The 18,169-nt window shown below is 42.7% G+C and overlaps 1 protein-coding gene across 2 annotated transcripts; it reads right to left on the bottom strand.

Annotated features, from left to right (window-relative positions):
- Positions 1-121: 121 nt before the first annotated feature.
- On the bottom strand, positions 122-15,493 carry PDHA1 (pyruvate dehydrogenase E1 subunit alpha 1). 2 transcript variants are annotated; one of them, XM_064646732.1, is made up of 12 exons: positions 15,292-15,489; positions 13,997-14,011; positions 12,509-12,577; positions 10,815-10,988; positions 8,921-9,047; positions 6,501-6,592; positions 6,046-6,138; positions 4,499-4,654; positions 4,239-4,310; positions 3,368-3,435; positions 2,486-2,594; positions 122-591 (listed from the first exon to the last, which is right to left on the bottom strand). In XM_064646732.1, exons 1-12 carry the CDS (start codon positions 15,355-15,357, stop codon positions 427-429), a joined length of 1,206 nt encoding a protein of 401 aa, XP_064502802.1. In that variant the 5' UTR covers positions 15,358-15,489; the 3' UTR covers positions 122-426. The 2 variants fall into 2 exon arrangements, with proteins under 2 accessions (XP_064502802.1, XP_064502803.1); XM_064646733.1 differs by lacking the exon at positions 13,997-14,011 and having other exon boundaries at positions 15,292-15,493.
- Between the last annotated feature and the right edge of the window lie 2,676 nt (positions 15,494-18,169).

Here is an 18,169-nt window from a genome sequence, read left to right as displayed (position 1 = left end):
GCCTGGTGTCATGTTTTCAATTAGTGACTTTTCTGCAGCAAAAACAGAGCATATAATGGTGCTTTTGGTGGGTTTTCTGGGAAAGCAGTTCATGAAGAAACAAAGCACAAAGACCATTAGATAAAGGTTGTTAAAAGTTTAATTTTTTTTTTTTTTTACACTGTACATAACACATACAGCAATCCAAAGAAAGTCAGTAAAGCAAATATATAGCACTTTAAATAAATCACTGCTTTCTCTTAACTTAGCTTCTTCTGAAACAACAATCAGCATGTTTAAGGAAATGCACAAGTAGATGGATTTCCTTACACATTTCTTCTTTTGAAAGAGCTTTTGAATAAGCTTAAGGGTTGTTTCTGAGTCGTTATAGTTCCTGTAAAAGCATTCACTTATTCTTATGAATAAGTTACATCAACAAAAAGGCCTTTAGCAGACAGACTTGTACTTTATCCACTGGTTTGGGCCACGCACTTCAAACGGTGGCTCATTGAAGTAGATGTGGTTACCTAGTTCTTCCAGGGGAGGCTCTGGGTCAGTGGTAGCAAACTGAGCAGCTTCCTCGATCTCCTTCCTTACTGCCACATCAATTTCCTAAACCAAAAATGGATGCTTATTAGAAGACAGCTCAGAAAAAAAGCATCATTATTTTGAATTTAAATGCTATGCTTAAGTATTGGCCAGAATTAGTTAACGCTGTCTAGAAACATAAAATTAAAATCCTATAGAAATTCCCTCCCTACTAAGCTGCAGTACCAGTAACTTACTGACAGAGGAGCATGACTCCACTGAGCCTCTACATATTTGTCGTGGTTTGAACCTTGTTTTCCCCCAGAAGCTAAGAGAAGTGGTAGACCCAAAGGGGTGGAAACCCTTGGAAGTTTTGAAGTTCTGCCCAATGGGCGCTCCTGCAGAAATGTAAACATACCACAACCAGACCGGAAGAGAAGAGTTGTAGTTTTTGGGTTGTGGAGGAGAGGTGACCATGTTGTGAGCCACGAGGAAGGGGCTCTGTGCCCCTTGGGGCCTCTGGCCCCCCTCCCAGCCCCTGGCTGGGGGGCTGCAGGGACCTGGAACAGCATAAAGCTGGGCTAGGTGCCTGTAGTTATGCCGGGAGATGTTTGTCTCCATGGGCACAGAGCAGCAGCCGGGACTGACCAGAGAAACGGTGGCAGAGAGCCAGAGATAAGGACCTGGACTGAAGGAGCAGCAGAAGCAACATGCAGCACCAGATAAAGGACTCCTGGAAGGAGAGCCGCGAAAAGGAGAGCCAGAAGCAGAGAGACAGAGTTTGGGGTAAGAGACTGTACCAGATTCCCCAAAACTCCCTTGGAGACCCTTTTGGAAAAGAGGGACATGGACTCCTATTTGAGAGGAGCCTTGGAGTACAGCAGCACCGGAGAGAGAGAGGAGCTGAGAAGCTCAAGAGACGTCCCAGGAGCTGGACCGGGACAGCCCGATGGAATGCGGGGGGAGTTGACCTTGGCTCCCCCCCCTTGCACTGCTGCCGCGGTGGCAGCCTGAGAGACAGGGCACAGAGGCCCTGCAAGAGATACCAGACCTTCACGAAGACCCCCCTGTGTCTTCGTGATATGACATGGTGAAACGACCTTGTCTGGGGTTACAAAGCCCACGGAAGACCCCTCGGTTGAGGCGATGGGGCCGAGGGAATTTGATATCTCCCTCGTTGAGTGCTGGCAGAAAGCCAGCTATCAGCTGCTGCATGTGGAGAAGACAGACAGACTGCTGCCTCAGAAGATGCTGCTGCTCAGAGACTGGAAGGGATCTGTCCTTCTTTCCCTCCTGGACTTTTATTTGGAGGGGAGAGGAGACCTGATCCATTGTAAATACTATATGTCATGGTAGAGATAGTTATGATCGTGTGTATAATGTGATATGGTATTTATTTGTACAGTCATTGTAATATATTCCCTTTCCCCCACTTTCAGTCTGGTGTGTTTTGTCTGGAAAAAACCCATCTCACATTAGGTTGAGATGTGGGAGGGGGGATGGAGCTAGGGAATTGGATTTTGGGGACTATCTCAAACCATGACAATATTCTATTCTGATTCCATGGAACACTCAGTGTGTCAGTGCCATTATTTTTTAAACAGAGTTGACTAAAGGAGTTACAACATTTGCTTAGAGTATTCCTGACTCCTTCACTTATGATTTTTCCCTATTCATAATTTCCCTTTCCGAGATTTACCCCCTTCCTAGGGAGTCAAGCAAGCCTGGGTAACTGATTTCTGTCTCCTAGTAATGACACCCAAAGCCTTACTCAGCACCCAAAAGCAAAAGGCCTTTCCAGCAGAACATCACTTCATTAGCTGGAGTGCAACAAAACTTCACCCTCACTTATAGAAGTGATGTTAAAGCAAACTCTGAAGAACGAGCGAGCGATGGACACTGCCCATGATGTGCTTTTCAGAGACCATCAGTGTGTGACTGCTCAAGAGCTTTCTTAGATAGTAACTAAAAGCCATACCTTTAGTTCTTCAACACTAGCAAGGTTGTTGTTGACCATTCTGTCCTTCAGCAAAGTGATGGGATCACTTTTGCTTCTCACTTCTTGGATTTCTTCTCTAGTACGATAGCTAGGAGCAAGACAGGCAAAGACATGAACTTCTTCAGGGGTGCCCTTGAATAGAGGGCAGGTTCTGGACACAGCTCACTTTTAGAAAAAGGTGTGTCCACAGAGTTGTCAGGGATGCAATGAAAACAGAACATCTAGAACCTCCCCCCCCACCCCGATCTGTAAATGCCAACTGAGCTGAAGTAGCTCCAAGGGAAAGGGGAGCAATCCCAGTCTGGGACAGTTACAGTGAGGAGCCATATTTCCTCCTTCCCAGCCCCCCTTAGGAAGCATGCTTCCAATTCATTGCAAGTTTCATCCAAAATGCTGAGATACAACTCCACATAGACAAATTCAGATTTGTCAGCTGGCACAATGCCAATGTATGTTTGTATTTTTAGGAAGTGTTCTACCAGACTGGGCAGTCCAAACTATTCCTACAATTTTACCTTACAAGACTTTAAATACCCTAAAAACTCCAGAAAAGCATGCTGCTTTTTAGTCAAAGCTTAATTAGGACACACCATAAAGTTACACTAAAAGCAGAATTCAGTAATAGCACAGAAGTTTAACTGACTCTGTGCTTGTTCTAAAACCAAATCTCTTCATTCTGAAAATAAAACAAGTATGTTACATGGCCACAGATATCAACTGAACAATGGGATGAGTGATCATAGCAATTTCATCATGTTTAAATGCTCATTTAAACAATGAACTTAAGAGTTTCATCTCTTAGAATTTGATCATCAGTACTTACTTGTTTTCAGTAAGTGCTAAGAAAGAATGTGACAGTACCTTATTCCAGGGTCACTCATACTGTGGCCATGGTAACGATATGTCTGTAACTCCATCACAAGAGGGCCCTTAAAATGAAAAAACAATACAGAGAGTGTTACCACAAGTGACCAATTTGTAACAGCAGCAAGTACTTGCTACAGGTGAATTGCACTAGTGATCAATTATTTTAATTCAATGCTTTTTTCTCAATTTATGTAACATAAGCACATACAGATTCATTCAGTAAAAGGAAACCTAATTCTTTTCAAATTGAACCTTATATTGATATTGTAAGCATTTCTTCTCATATTCTTACTGAGCAGCATTAAAAAATTTCCCCCCTTCCAGTGTCAGTCCACCATTATTCAGAATATTTCAAATTACCTGTTGTTTCAGTGTAAGACAGTAACTCACAGAACCTTCGTTACTTCACCAAATATTAAAAATCTTCAAAACCATACTTGGGTGACACACACTAACACTGACTCACAAAACTTTTATTTTACTTTTCATTTCTTACAAATATAGAGTGATTATTACTTTACTTGATCAGTTCTGCCTGACAGGAGTTGTGACAGAACACAACTGCCTGACAGTCATAATACCTTTTGTAACAGAATTTAACTGAGGTAGAAATGGGGGAAAAGATGACAGTATAAATAATATATAAGTGCATGGTTAATACCAGTTGCATGTAAATAAATTCTAACAAAAATTAGAAAACCACTCAATTGCATATGAGTTCAATACTGTGGAGAAAAGAGGAAATAAAGGTCAAATAAAGTTCAACAGCAACTGGAGAAAATGGGCTAGATGAGGAACTTCTTATGCAGCAATAACTTGGCTTAGAGTTTCACCTATGGAGAAGGAATAACTATTACAGACTTACTTTTCCAGCTCTACAGTAGTCAGCTGCAAACTTTACTGCTTCTCTAACACAGAGAATATCCATGCCATCCACCTGATAAAGAGAAACTACATGTTAAGGCAAAAAAATGCCAGCCTACAAACTTCCAATTTCAGTATTTCCACAAGTGCAACAGGAATTCAGCTTAAGTAAATTTATGTGGAAATAAAAGAAATGCACATGTATGTATTGTGCAGGTGTGCATGCACACATCCCCCCCTCAAAAAAAAGTGACTACTCACCCTGAGCCCTGGAATGAAGTATCCTCTTTTGTAGTAGTCAGTACTGGCTGCAGCTCTTTCAACTGATGTTCCCATTCCATACCGATTGTTCTCACAGATAAAAATACAAGGCAACTTCCATAAGGCAGCCATGTTGTACGTTTCAAATATCTGGCCCTGAAAGAAAAAGAGTAAGTTACGTGTGGTCAGGGAGCTCAGCCTTCAAGCATTAGGCTCTACTGAAAATCCTTCCGTTGCAGAGGTCTAGCTAGGAGAAATCTGAATACTAAAAGTGATCTGAAACCAGTCACTTGCTGCAGCTCAGAAGGAATAAAAGAGAAGCTACACTATATAAGGTAACTTTCATCTCAACTAGTAGTTTACAGAACTTAATTTTTAAACTTCTATCAGTATCTGTGTTAGGATAGCACAAAACCTTCAAATTTAACTGAGGTATTTCAGCAACAGTCATAAAAAACTTGGCAACTGATTAACCTGGCAGGATGCTGCTACAGCAAAGTAAAGTTTGACCACAGTGACTGCATCAGCCTTATTACTCTGAAGTCAAAGACAGGGAAAATCAAAAACTGAGATCTCCACCTGTGCTTTCAAAGTGGGAAACTCAATGGTACACTCTAAACCACCAACTGCTTAACTGGCTTAATGTCTCAGCTGATAACATGAAGACACTGGCTGGAATGTCAATTGTAAGTGGTTCTGCGAGAATGCTCTGTCTTCAGAAACCTAAGTGACACGTTTCTCCCTATTCAGCAGCACTGTCATCTTCACTGCCATCATTCAGAGCTCTCCTACAGCACAGGCACTTCAGGGTGTCACAGGTGAACTGTGTGCAACTGGAAAGGGGGTAAAAAGAGTACCTGGAAACCCCTCTTCCCATGACTGGTGTAATGTTCATGTAATTAACTACTAGCCTTGCTCATTCCCTGAGTATCTAGAGCACTGCAGAAGGGAAGGAGCCAAAAAGCTTTCCCTCCACTCCAGGGACAAGGGCCAAGTTCAAAATAGGGGTGGGGAAGAACAGATGTTTACACAGGTCCAAAATAAGACAAAAAATATGCTACATTTCTGATATGTAAAGAGCACCTAGCAGTTTACTGTTCACCTGAATCACCCCTCTGAGGACTGTACAGTTCTTGAAACACATCCCTACTCAAATGCCTAAGACAACTCAAATGAGAGGTGATAGTTTCTAAAATTGGCAGGGTGCCCAGCCACCTACACTAAGTTCATCTCAGTCAACAGCACTTCACAACAAAAGCCTGGAGAAAAACTGCAGTGAACTGTAGGACTGAGGGTGGGCATTGTCCACTTTCTGTCCAGGATCTGCCTTTTCAGTATTAGTGGACTCTGCGTTCTTGTAGCAGAAAACCCAACACAACAATCTCGGCATAAGTTCCGAGGCAGACGTTGCCTGCGTTGCAGGTACCACACAGGCAGGGCAGAAGGTGCTCTCCCACTCCTCGTAGGAACGGCAGAGCTCACAGTTCCCAGAAGGAAAATCAGTTACCCCCAGGCACACTCCTCAGAGCCACACCAGACAACTTTACCTGATTGGCAGCACCGTCCCCGTATAACGCCAGGCAGACTTCATTTTTACCGAAGTATTTACAGGCCAGCGCGATCCCGGCTCCAAGGGGAACCTATCACAGAGTACAGAACAAACCAGAGTTGTAGAACAATGTTAAGGGAGCTGAAGATGGGCATCTTGTGAACTGTAAGGAGACATTTATGCTGTTAGGGACCTGCTCAACAAACAAGTTGTTACCCACCCACTTCCATTTGTTCCAACTGGTGTTACAGCCAAGATACAAACATGAACTGTATTCTTAGTTTGATTCATTTTTGCTACAGTTTGCAAAATGGTGAGCAAACTAGAAAAAGACAGAGCCACAGAGCAATGGTATCTGCATCAAGCTCAAACCACAAAAATTGAGAGGAAACACTGGCAACAGGGCATAAGCCAAATTCAACTTGTACTTTGAAGTAGAAGTCATGTACATACCTGAGCACCAACAATACCATTGCCACCATAGAAGTTTTTGGTATACATGTGCATTGATCCTCCTTTTCCCTTTGCACATCCTCCTTTTCGACCTGAAACACGAATAACAAGCGATTTACTTTTCAGAGGAAAAATACCATGCAAATGGGAACATCTAATGCAATTCCTAAAGGTAATAACACCAACACCATATAATTGTTTTCATGTGGAGTAAAGACACGATGGTCTCTCTCCTAAGAATTCATGGTTAAATATCTCACAAAACAAATAAAAGGAGGGGAAAAAGAGAACAATAATGAAAACATAATTCTGGAAATAGAGAATGAGATTAAGAAGAAATTTTAAAACCAACCAAGGAGTTTCAGTGTCCTACTACAAAAAAGCATTTTCTGATGAATATGGGGTGTTTTATAAAAGATAACAAGGTCTGTATTTCTCATATACATACCCTGAAAGAAGTATATACAGTCCTTATTACTTTTAGCTTCTGCAAGATACGAATACTATTCCAAATTAGTTGCAATGACTTATATTTTTCTTCCCTTTAACAATAACTACAAGTAAAAATTACAAACAGGACATTGAAAAAAGCACAACTAACAGCTTCCCATTCCACCCCAATATAAACATAAGAAGGCACCCAGTCCAGCTTTATCCAAGCTGTAATTCGAAGATAACTAGTGATTCATGAAGCATTGCAACAAACCCTATTTAAATGAGCCAATCTAAGGACACAGAATTTCTCATCAGCCCATTCATTTTCTTATTCCCATCTGTCTTGTTACTAGTTGCAGAGGACTGTATTTTATTTTTAATAAGCACAGCTTGTTTGGTGGTGGGTTTGGGGGTTTTTTGTGCATTAGCCTTCGTGTTTATTTTAGAAGTGGATCTCTTTGTACTTCTTTTTCTTACTTAACAGTGGATCGTTTTTATTATTGGTCTTTCTCATACCTTTCATATGTTTCATGTGAACTGTAATGGATTCTGACAGCTAGGGCCAAAGGAAAAAAAAAAGTCTAATTTTAAGAAAAAGTTTTCTGATTAAGTGTAATTTAACTTCAGTAAGTTCCCTCCACTTTTTGTACAATCCTCTCTTGTATTTTAGAATGTGTTTAAGAACTCCTGATTAACCAGTGTCACTGTTTGCTACACTTTCTAATTAGAACACAAACCTATTTCTCATGTATTTATCAATTCCCCTGAAAAGTCCTTTATCTATAACTTGTTTCCTATAGGATCTTATCTATTAGTCTTATTTTGGGTTACTCTGCTTCCTTCTCCTTCAAAGACTTTAATTCTGTCATTTCTTTTCATTGTAACTCAAGCTGTCTTTCAGTTTGGCCTTTTTAGTCTTTTATCTTTGCAGGAAAGGACTCTAGCAGCACTCCTCTCCAGGAACTTTCCCAAGTGTCATTTCTTAGAACAACAGTCTCTGTACTGCAACTGCTCTTTCCCAATTAAAGGAGCCCCACTAAAGTCAAGTATAATGCTACAGAAAATGATGTGTCATGAAATGAAATAAAGAAAAAACCTCACCACATTATCACTCGTATTTGTAGTTTCAGGGCCAACAGAAGGCTTCAGTCATGACAATCTCCTCATTTACTTTCTGCCTTATCAGTATCCAGTGACTCTTGGCAAATTGATCATCCACTAGAATCTGGGCTTTTGTGCATGTTATTAATATGCATTCTTAGCACACACATATACTCTTTGTATACAAAATCATACCTCTTATCTACCCCAAAACATGCTTTTCTATAATAACATTTCAAGCATGCAGATTCTCAGATCAAGTCTTTATTATACCCGTGATTCATGAAGGCCTTCAAGCTCCTTGTTAATTTTTCACTTCTGGCATCTGTTCACAGATCTCATAAGAGTTCAGCAGGCTGATCCTCTCCTCTCCTCTCTTCCCTGCTCCATCCTCAACCCTACTGTGAATAGCTCTCTCTCCTTTCTGCAAAATCTCAATCTAGATTATAATTTAATATTTTTCTTACAGTCAAATTTTCCCAAACCATTCAGTTGATCATTACAGGCAGTGCTAACTAGTCTTCCTAAGACTTCAGCAGCATAATTCTGAAAATCCAAATCTGTCTCCTAGGGAAGGTAATGCCCTGTCCCACTGAGAACAAATGCCTACCACCAGCAATTTCCAAACTGTGCTGCAGCACAACAAATACAGCATTTGGTATTGAGAAAAATCTTATGAATTTGTGCTTCAGAAGTACTTATTCATTGCTTTTTATAGTTAAAAGTGGCTGCATCATAAAATTAAAACACTGATTTATTCTGCTATGTCACTAAACTGCTTCTGAAGTCCCAGTATACTTTGTGCATCAACATAATTCTGAACTTGAATAAAAACTTCTGACAAGTATGGCAGCATGTGAATCCTCATTTTACCGAGCACACACCTGTAAGTTCAGCAAGGATTTCTCGAACAGGCACTCCCCGGGTGAAGGTAAAGCCGTGAGCTCTGTACGCTGTTATCACATGGTCTGTAGGCTTTATGGCAGCTTCAATCCCTACACAGCAGGCCTCCTGTTACAAAGCAAAAGTAAGCTTAGCAATGAAGGAAAACACACAGCTTCCACAGCCAGCAGTGTGCAAGGGCTCTGATCCCACATACAACCAATATCAGCAGGTAACAGGAAGAGCACAGATAGAGGAGACTAACTTAAATCTCAAGGGTCAGTGGCAGGCCTGGAGCTACAACAGCCTTGGACTCTAAATTCCAACCTGACTGACTACCAAAGGCACATGGGAAGGGAAACAGAACCTGCAAAAATCTGAAGGCTTTTTCTCCCAAATGAAGCATCTCAACAACCCCTGGACGTCCTGTAGGTGCTGTGTGATTGCACTTAGGATAATCTGCTCCATAACCTTGCCAGGCACTGAGGTCAGGCTGACCGGTCTGTAGTTTCCTGGATCCTCCTTTTGGTCCTTCTTGTGGATAGACATCACACTGGCCAACTTCCAGTCATCTGGGACCACCCCGATGAGCCAGGACTGTTGGTAAATAATGGAGAGTGGCTTGGCGAGCTCTTCCGCCAGCTCCCTCATCACCCTTGGGTGGATCCCATCTGGTCCCACAGACTTGAGGATCCAAGCGGCTCAGCAGGTCACTAACTGCTTCCTCCTGGATTATAGGGAGGCTATTTGGCTCCCCATCCCTGTCTACCAGCTCAGGAGGTGAGCTGTCCTGGGGATGACCTGTCTTATTGTTGAAGGTGTTAAGTACCTCAGCCTTTTCCTCATCTTTGGTGACTATGTTCCCCTCCCCTTCCTGTGTCCAACAAAGAAGGAGGTTTTTCTTGCCCCTCCTTTTACTATTAATGTAATTATAAAACACTTTTTATTATCCTTTACAGAAATTGCCAGATTAAGTTCTAATTGTGCTTCTGCCTTCCTAATTCTTTCTGCATGACCTAACAACATTCTTAAACCCTTCCTGAGTTGCCTGCCCCTTTTTCCAAAGGTGATAAACCCTTTTTTTTCCCCCTGAGTTCCTGCAAAAGATCCCTGGCCAGCCAGCCTGGTTGTCTTTCCCACTGGCCCACCTTTTGGCACACAGGGACAGCCTGCTCCTGCACCTTCAAGATTTATTTCTTGAAATATGTCCATCCTTCCTGGACCCCTTTGTTTTTAAGAGCTGTTTCCCCAAGGGTACTCTTCGAATCAGCATCCTGAATAGGCTGAAGTCTGCCCTCCAGAAGTCCAGGGTAGAGGTTTTATTGTTGCCCCTCCTTGTTTCACCAAGCATTGAAAACTCCATCATTTCATGGTCACTGTGCCCCAGACGGCCTCCAACCACCATATCTCCCACCAGCCCTTCTCTGTTTGTAAAGAGAAGGTCTAGCAAGGCCCCTGGTAGGCTCACTCACTAGCTGGGACAAGAAGATGTCCTCCATACACTCCAGGAACCTCCTAAACTGCCTCTTCTCTGCTCTGTTGAGTTCCCAGCAGACATCTGGCAGGTTAAAATCTCCTACAAGAATAAGGGCTGGAGATCTTGAAGCATCCGCCAGCTGCCTGTAGAATAATTTATCCACCTCTTCATCCTGACTGGGTGGTCTATAACAGACTCCCACCAAGATGTCAGCCTTGTTGGCCTTCCCCCTGATTCCTCCCCATAGGCATTCAACCTTATTGTCACTGACCTCAAGCTCTACAAAGCCAAGAAACTCCCTAACATACAGACCCACCCCTCCACCTCTCCTACCTCACACCTGTCTCTTCTGAAGAGCATGTAACTTTTATGTTAAGTAAGGTAAAACAACATAAAACTTCTAGAAAAAAAAATCTTACCTGACCATCATATAAGTGGCAGAAGCCACGAATAATCTTCTGCTTGTAGAGCTGGTCAGACTTGAGCTCCATGCGCCGTATGGTCTGCATTGTCTTGTAGTAATGGAGCCCCTCCTCTCGAGTCATCACTGCTGTGGTACTGGGGCCTTCTTCCAGGCGATGGAGGTCACATTTCTGCAAGGTTGAACAAGTAGTTATTTCCTGAAAATAATTTGTCCTATTTATGAATATTACTTAATTATTTTTTATGATGTACCATTTCCAAATTCAGAGTGTAATACCTTTTAAAAAAGAAAGCCAGCCAAACCTAAATTCATAGGTCAAAATAACTGTAAAGTTTGTGCACTGTTTCCAGATTTAGGGAAATAAAAGCCTTACTTTTAATAGAGACAGATTTACACTGACAAAATGAAGCCTTCTTGTACCTACAAGGAATAGATGAACTAGAGTCCTCAGAAAATGAGGTAAAAAAGAACACTTCCATGGTTGTTGCAGGCCAAATACCTGGTAAGAGCTACAGAGGGGCTTTTTGAAGAGAGAAGAGAGATCAAGAGTTTCCTTTGTAAAACAGTTTCTGGCCCTAAGAGTGGACCTCACCTCTACTACCACAAGCATCACCTGCATCAGCTACACTGCCAGTCAAACCACCATGTGTGCAGTACAATTTCCTCCCCAAACCATGGACTCTACTGAGGGAGGGCTGATTTTAGGCACCCATACAAAATAAATAAAAAAATTTAAAATAAAATAATAATAATAAATAAAAAGTTAAGTTCAGTGGAAGAAACCAAACAAATTACTCTGTCAGTGCAGATTAAATGGCCAAAATACTTCTATACAGGTTAAAGACAGTTTTTATTACAGCAAAAGTCTCTTCAGAGCAAAACCACTGACACCTTAGATGAACTGGATATAACATATGGGCACACTGCTCTAAGACAGCCCTGCTTCCAAGTTCACATAAAAATAGAAACTTTGCAGTTTTTTCATCAACACAGGACCAAACGTTAAATCTGTAGCTACTCAAAAAGGACTTTTCATATGTTCCTTCCCTTCCACCTGTGAAACAATTTTAATACTTTACAGGCAAAGATAAACAGGGAGAGGGTGGAAGAAAAACTAAATGATTTTTCAGATTTTCTTTCATCAGTTTCTGAATGAAATGCCAGCACAAAAGCTATTGCCAATGGAAGCATCACTTTTTCCTAAGACCCAGGCACAGGAGAAAGCTGACAGAATATAACACAAGTTTTTTGAGCAGCACCAAGCCAAGAATTAAAAGGATGCCATATTTTTTCCTCAAAAAACCATACACACCTCAATCAGCTGCACATTTGGGATAGGCTGCAAACACCACCTAATTGTTTTAAGAGCATTAAGGAAACATTAATACTCTTCCCTCAGAACAGAAAAGGTTCTTTAGCTCCTTTCTGACTCTGTTCTCACAGCTACATTGCAGTATGACAGCTGCAAAGAATCACAACTTCTCATTCTTAAGAAACAAGTAACACTACTACCCACTGCCAAGCACAGTTACTTCCAGCTGCACCAAGTAATCTGGTCACAGAGTGAGGGCTTTGGTTCTGGAAATTCAAACAGTATTTTCCTAATTGAAAAAGATACAGGGGCAAGTCCATTACGTCAAGATGTGCAACAAAGGCTTACACAGCATGCCAGTATTAAGTGTTCTTTACCTTAATCTCAAATGAAGCTTCACTTGCAAAGTCTCCATAGTTACGTGATGCCACCATCACTCGAGAGGCCTTAAGAAAAACACAAAACCAAAGCATGAGCAATATTTAAATATAACTATCAAGCAGAAGTAGGTGAATTTTCAAATAATTTCTCAGAGTACTCCCAAACTGAAACAATGTATGAATTAAACTCACCAGTGGCATATCCTTGTAAGGCTAAAGAACGTTTATTCTGTATGAATGTGTTAAAGTCCTTTAAAATCTAGTAATTCAAATTAAGATTAAAAAAAAAAAGAATTCAAATTTGTAATATCCTTGAACATCTAAAAGAAACCCGGTAAGTTTCTAGAGATTGTGAAGAGCATCAAAACCACAAAAATAATTGTTTTACCCTTCACATGCCAGATTGCCCATGCAAGGATAGACAGCCAATGCAGATTTCAATGGCTCTCTGTGCTGATTGGAATTTTGCCTTGATAGAACAAAAAAACCCTCCAAAAACCAAACCAAAACACAAACCAACAAAAAAACCAAAACAAACAATCCCTCCCCAATCCAAAACAAACAAAAAGAACCCAGCAGATTTCTGAGGTACGAACTAATCTCACCCTTTCTTTTCAATAGGAAGAGAAGCTGGGGGGATTCAAGGCAGTAACAATGAAGACAGAGAGGATTTCAGTGAGCAACAGCATGGCCACTACTTAAAAATGATATGGAAACACAGAATGTACCTGAGGATACGTGAAACACAGAACAGAAAGGGGCCATGGCAGAGGAGAGATAAGAAGGATGTTTGAAAACACATTACTGGTCTGTCTTAAAAACGAACACAGGCTAGTGACTAATGAACACTGGTGTTACACTGCAGCATCTGACAGGATGGGCATGTGTCCATGCATGCACTGTGGCCACAGACAAGGAACATACCACATCTTCAGTGGCAAAATTCTATTGCTTAACTAAGTTACACAAAAATTTCATTCAGTCAGGAAATTCACATAAATTTAGCTGAAAGTTAATTATTTCAAAATTTTGAGAATGTCCAAGTCGCTGTTTCCAAACAAAGGTCTGACTGACAGGTATGAAGCCTGGACAAAAAACAACCAGGAGATATTTCTCAATCTATCTTGATTACCTACTCTGTTGTATACTTGATTTAGCAGTAACAATTTCCCCCTCCCCTATTATCAGATTAAATATTTAATGTTTTAATTTAAACCAAGTTTCTACACTGTTTACCACAATGCATCAGTATTACTGGTGAAGAAAAGCTATTTTACTTCTAGAGCTGGAAGTAAATCAACGGTTTGGGATTTGCAGAATTACGGAACGGCCGGGATTGGGATGGGGGTCTATAGGCCACCTGGTTAAACCCCTGCCCTGAATATGGGGCATAAAAGCAACACTGAGGAGTCTGTACAAAAGTTCTGACACATGGCCAGTACAGGTATCAAATGCAAACCTTGACAAAACTGACTGAGGCCTTACCTCACTAACGGCTCCCTAGGTTAGCAGCATTTGGAAAGAAAAAAAAGGGAAGAAAAAAAGAGTGAGTAGCTGTACCAAACAATCAGGGGAGGAGAAGTCAGCAAATTATTAGCCAACTAGAATACAACACTGCAAGTGGTCCATCTGTACAGTCTGGAAAATGCTCAAAGCATATACGAAACAATGCTTTGTGGATTAAGTCTACTTCTATTTATTTGTTAGTTTATGCCTTCACTATAGGTGCCTAGGAACAATTCAAGGCAAATATTTACCAAACTGGTAAGCACTAGGATCCAAAAATCAATTACATTGATATCCAAATCAGTTCTAGTTTGGCATTCCAGGAAGATGCAGTATCTCAGGAGCAAGCCGAGTACTTGTAGTAAGGAACTAATTTTATACACCCATATTTGCAAAATTTAATTTATTTTGTAAAATTCCAAATATTTTACTTGTGAATTAGGAAATACTTTTAGACATGAAGCCCCAACACGCATAGGAAGATCTCCCAGTAAATCTGCTCCCTTGTGTGATTCTCACGAATCCAGTCACTCATAAGCAGTGAATGCTTGGGTGAGAGAGCTGCCTCAGAACAGAAGTACAGCAACAGATCTGCTCTCCATGGCAAAAAGGCAGCTTCCAGTTACCAGAAAGCACCTTTTAACTCTGATCTCGCCAACAATTTTTTCCTCAGCAGGGGCTAATTTTTCCTCATGGCCACAGTCATTACAGTGGAATAAGGAGAACGAAGAGGTAAGAGCATGATTTTTCACACGAAAGAGGTAAAACACAGCACATGACACAAAAATAACAAACTTTGAAAGAAAAATTCATGCAGCAATTGCAAGGGGCTGTTGGCTGGGCTGAGGCAGGTGGTGAAGCTCAGACAGTCCGACGCTGAACTCCAAACGGGTCGAGCAGCGCGTGCTTATTATCCCTGTAAGGGATCTGCTTTGTGCTGTCAAAATATACATGGAACGACATAAATTAAAGCACTGCGCCACCAGGCCTTTATAGAGCGAGCTCCTGCACGCGGCGACCATTTCACTGTCACATTTCACGATCTTCAGAGTGGAAAAAAAATGCCCAAAAAACCAAACTCTTTTGTTCTTTAATTTTTCTTTTTTTTTTTGTCTGCCGGCACCACCTTCCCGGGCCGTTCCCGCCGTCTCTCCCGGGCCGTTCCCGGCCGTCCCCCCCCGCGCGGGGCGGTTCCCGCAGCGCCCCCGCGCGGCCGCCCCCGCCCCCCCCGCGGGCCGCCGCTCCCCGGCCGGGCCGGCACCGGATGCACTCACCGTCCTCCCGGCGGCCGCTGGGCCCTGCAGCACTCGGGACAGCGCGGCCAGCAGCATCTTGCGCATGGGGCGGGTGGGACGGGACGGGCAGGAGCGGCAGCGCCTGGCGCAGGCCCCCGACCTCGGATCTCCTTCAGCCGCCGCCGCCGCCCGGGCCGCGACCGCCGCCTATCGCTGCGTCCCCGCGCATGCGCGACGCGGCGCTGCGGCGGGGCAGCGCCACCTGCCGGGCGCCCGGGGCCGCTAAAGGTCATTAAAGGTGATTAAATGTGGGAAGGGCTTGGTTTTTTTCGCGCCGGCATTCCCGCGGACCTGCTCCGACCTGGACGTCAGGAGGGATTTTGGGCGTTAGGGAGGATTTCTTCACGTAAAGGGTGATTGGACACTGGAATGGGCTGCCCAGGGGGGCGGTGGGGTCGCCGTCCCTGGAGTCGTTTAAGGACAGACTGCACTCGGTGCCCTGGTCTGATCGACCTGGTGCTGCTCGGTCATAGGTTGGACTGGATGATCTCAGAGCTCTCCTCCAACCCAACTGATCCTCTGATTTTGGTGCGGACAGGCGGGGTTTGGGCACGTCCCCGCCGCTGTCCCCGGACAGCATCGCTGGGGGCTGTGCCTCAAGGTTGACTTTGCTGTTCGAGCTGCCCTGTGCCTGCGCATTCCCTGATTTTTAAATGGATAAAGTAACTGTTTAAGCGGTTCCTTTTAATGTCACAGGCATCCATCCCCTGGGAAATACACAGCGAAGTTAAGATTTAACTTAGTGTTCTAGAGTGCTCTCATCATATCACATCTGTTGATCTCTCCAGAACAGCCTCCCCTTTTCATGCTGCCGGCTCCGGGCACGCTCTGAGGTTGGATACCAGATTGCCAGGTTAACTGCTGGCACTGCTGTACTGGCTCCACACCTGGCCATGGGCTCCCACCTCTGTTCTGCTTCCCTGAGCGGTGCTGACAGCAGCACTAGCATAACCCTGCAGCTGAACACTGAACAGATAGAGCTGATAGATAGTGCACCCTCCTCTGCCCCACCCCACACCCAAACCCCACACAAACCAAAAAACAAACACAAAACCAAACCCAACAAAACAACAGAAAGTAAATTCTGTTCACCTGTTGGCATCACAAATCCATCTGCTGAGTCCTGAGGGTTGCACAGAGCTCAGCACATCTGCAGCACAAGTGCTACATGTTTAAGGCATAATCGTCACTGAAAATGTGTTGCTCAAGCTACACCCTCAGCCTGTATCAGAGAGGACAGAAAGGGATGTCTGTTTCCAAACTACAGCCTCATCTGGATCCCCCCTGTACTGTTCAACTCCTTCCTTGTCTCCCCACCTGTTCCATTAATTAGGACACTAGTGGCTAATGTGGTTTCCTCCTCACCGTCTCTCTAATGCAGAATAGGAAGAAAGGTAGCCATCTCGTTGCTGGTGGACTGAAAATTACCAACCTTTTTTCAGCTTTAAGTACTGGTGACAGTGCAGAGCACTGGCAGTACTCAGCATCCTACCTTTCTTCTGCTGCCCTGCAGGCTCCCTGAAGGCATGCATGCTGTGCCTTTACACAGACTGGGATGTATAAAAGAAGGGTTTTTCATATATAAGAACAAAATCTGCAAAATTCACTTTTGCAGTAATGAAATCCACCCATGAGTAGCCAGATAATGCTGGTTTTGATTGTCCCTAGGGATGAAGCAGTTCTTGCTAACACACTGGTAAAGGCAAGTCTATACAGGAACTTCTTGAGGAGTCATTTTTGGCATGCAAATTGTTGGAAGTTTGAATTTTTAAAGTCTGCTCTGCACTACTAAACAAATTTAAACAATATTCATGAAGCAATAAGAGCAACAACAGCAGCTGGCCTCTAAGAGAATAAAAAGCAAAGTGAACAGGTTGATCGGTTGCTTCAGAAGGCATTTTTCCTAGGGTATCTTTAGTCTATAGCACTTCACCACTAGGAAAGCAAGCATGGACTTTCTGCAGATGTTTTTCTGCAGGCAGGGAGTGGCTCTGCTGCTGGAGAAAACATTATCCCAAAGGTTTGTATAAGATTTTCACTAGGGCTTCCAAGGTGCTGAGACAGATTCAGAGGTCCCAGGCCACTTGTGAAGTGTAACCATCTCTGTCTGGGATTTTGCAACCTGCATTTTTATCAATCAGTCTGCACAGTCCTGGAGAGATTCCTGATGGATTCATGCACACACCAGTTACCTCAGTGACACTCACGGAACACAAATAAGAGTGTCCTCCTGCCCTACTCAGGTTTATAGCAAAGCAAAGTGGCACCTGGACTGGGATGACTTACTCTGAGGATTCTGAGGCTGTCAGAATTTCCTGCAATACATGGCAGAACAAGGATTCACCGCTTGTAATAGTTCTCACATTATAGAAATGAGGTTTCTTAAGAGAATGAAGCATACTGATATCTGTACATGAGACAGAAAGCTTCTGGCAAACTCACATGCTAACTTCACTGCAACATTGTGAAGTGAAGGTTTCAAAGATCTATTAACAATTGTTAACTGTGGACATGCTCCTCCTCAAAGGAAAAATTATTATTACTGTTATTTTCACAAAGGAATGCAGTTAAGTTTATTTCATGTTCAGTGTCCATTACCTGTTTCTTCTCCTAATGAAAGAAAAAAGCAGAGAAATTTGTGTAGTTACACAATTACAGACTGATATGTTATTACACTTCTAATAGTCATGGGAAATAGTTATTTTTGATGGGAAAGGACCCATTTTTTTCCTCTCTGGAAATACAGTAAAACATTGATTTATATTACCTCTGCCATTTTTTTTACTTTTCATGGCATTTCATTAATATTCATATGTTTTCTGTATTAAAAGCTCTTAAAATGTCCTGAAATTATTAA

The sequence above is a fragment of the Pseudopipra pipra genome, chromosome 2 (assembly GCF_036250125.1).
Source record: "Pseudopipra pipra isolate bDixPip1 chromosome 2, bDixPip1.hap1, whole genome shotgun sequence".
NCBI classification, from domain to species: domain Eukaryota; kingdom Metazoa; phylum Chordata; class Aves; order Passeriformes; family Pipridae; genus Pseudopipra; species Pseudopipra pipra.
The sequence above is the reverse complement of the archived record's forward strand: the minus strand, read 5'-3'. Positions and strand labels throughout refer to the sequence as shown.

Bases quoted from the DNA above. Each gene is read 5' to 3' on its own strand.
- PDHA1 (XM_064646732.1), bottom strand. From the start codon at position 15,357: ATGCGCAAGATGCTGCTGGCCGCGCTGTCCCGAGTGCTGCAGGGCCCA. The intron at 4,655-6,045 runs GTAAAGTTGTCT...TTTTTCTTTCAG, and splicing joins GGGACGGTGCTGCCAATCAG to GGCCAGATATTTGAAACGTA. The intron at 3,436-4,238 runs GTAAGTCTGTAA...TTTCATTTTAAG, and splicing joins ACTACTGTAGAGCTGGAAAA to GGCCCTCTTGTGATGGAGTT.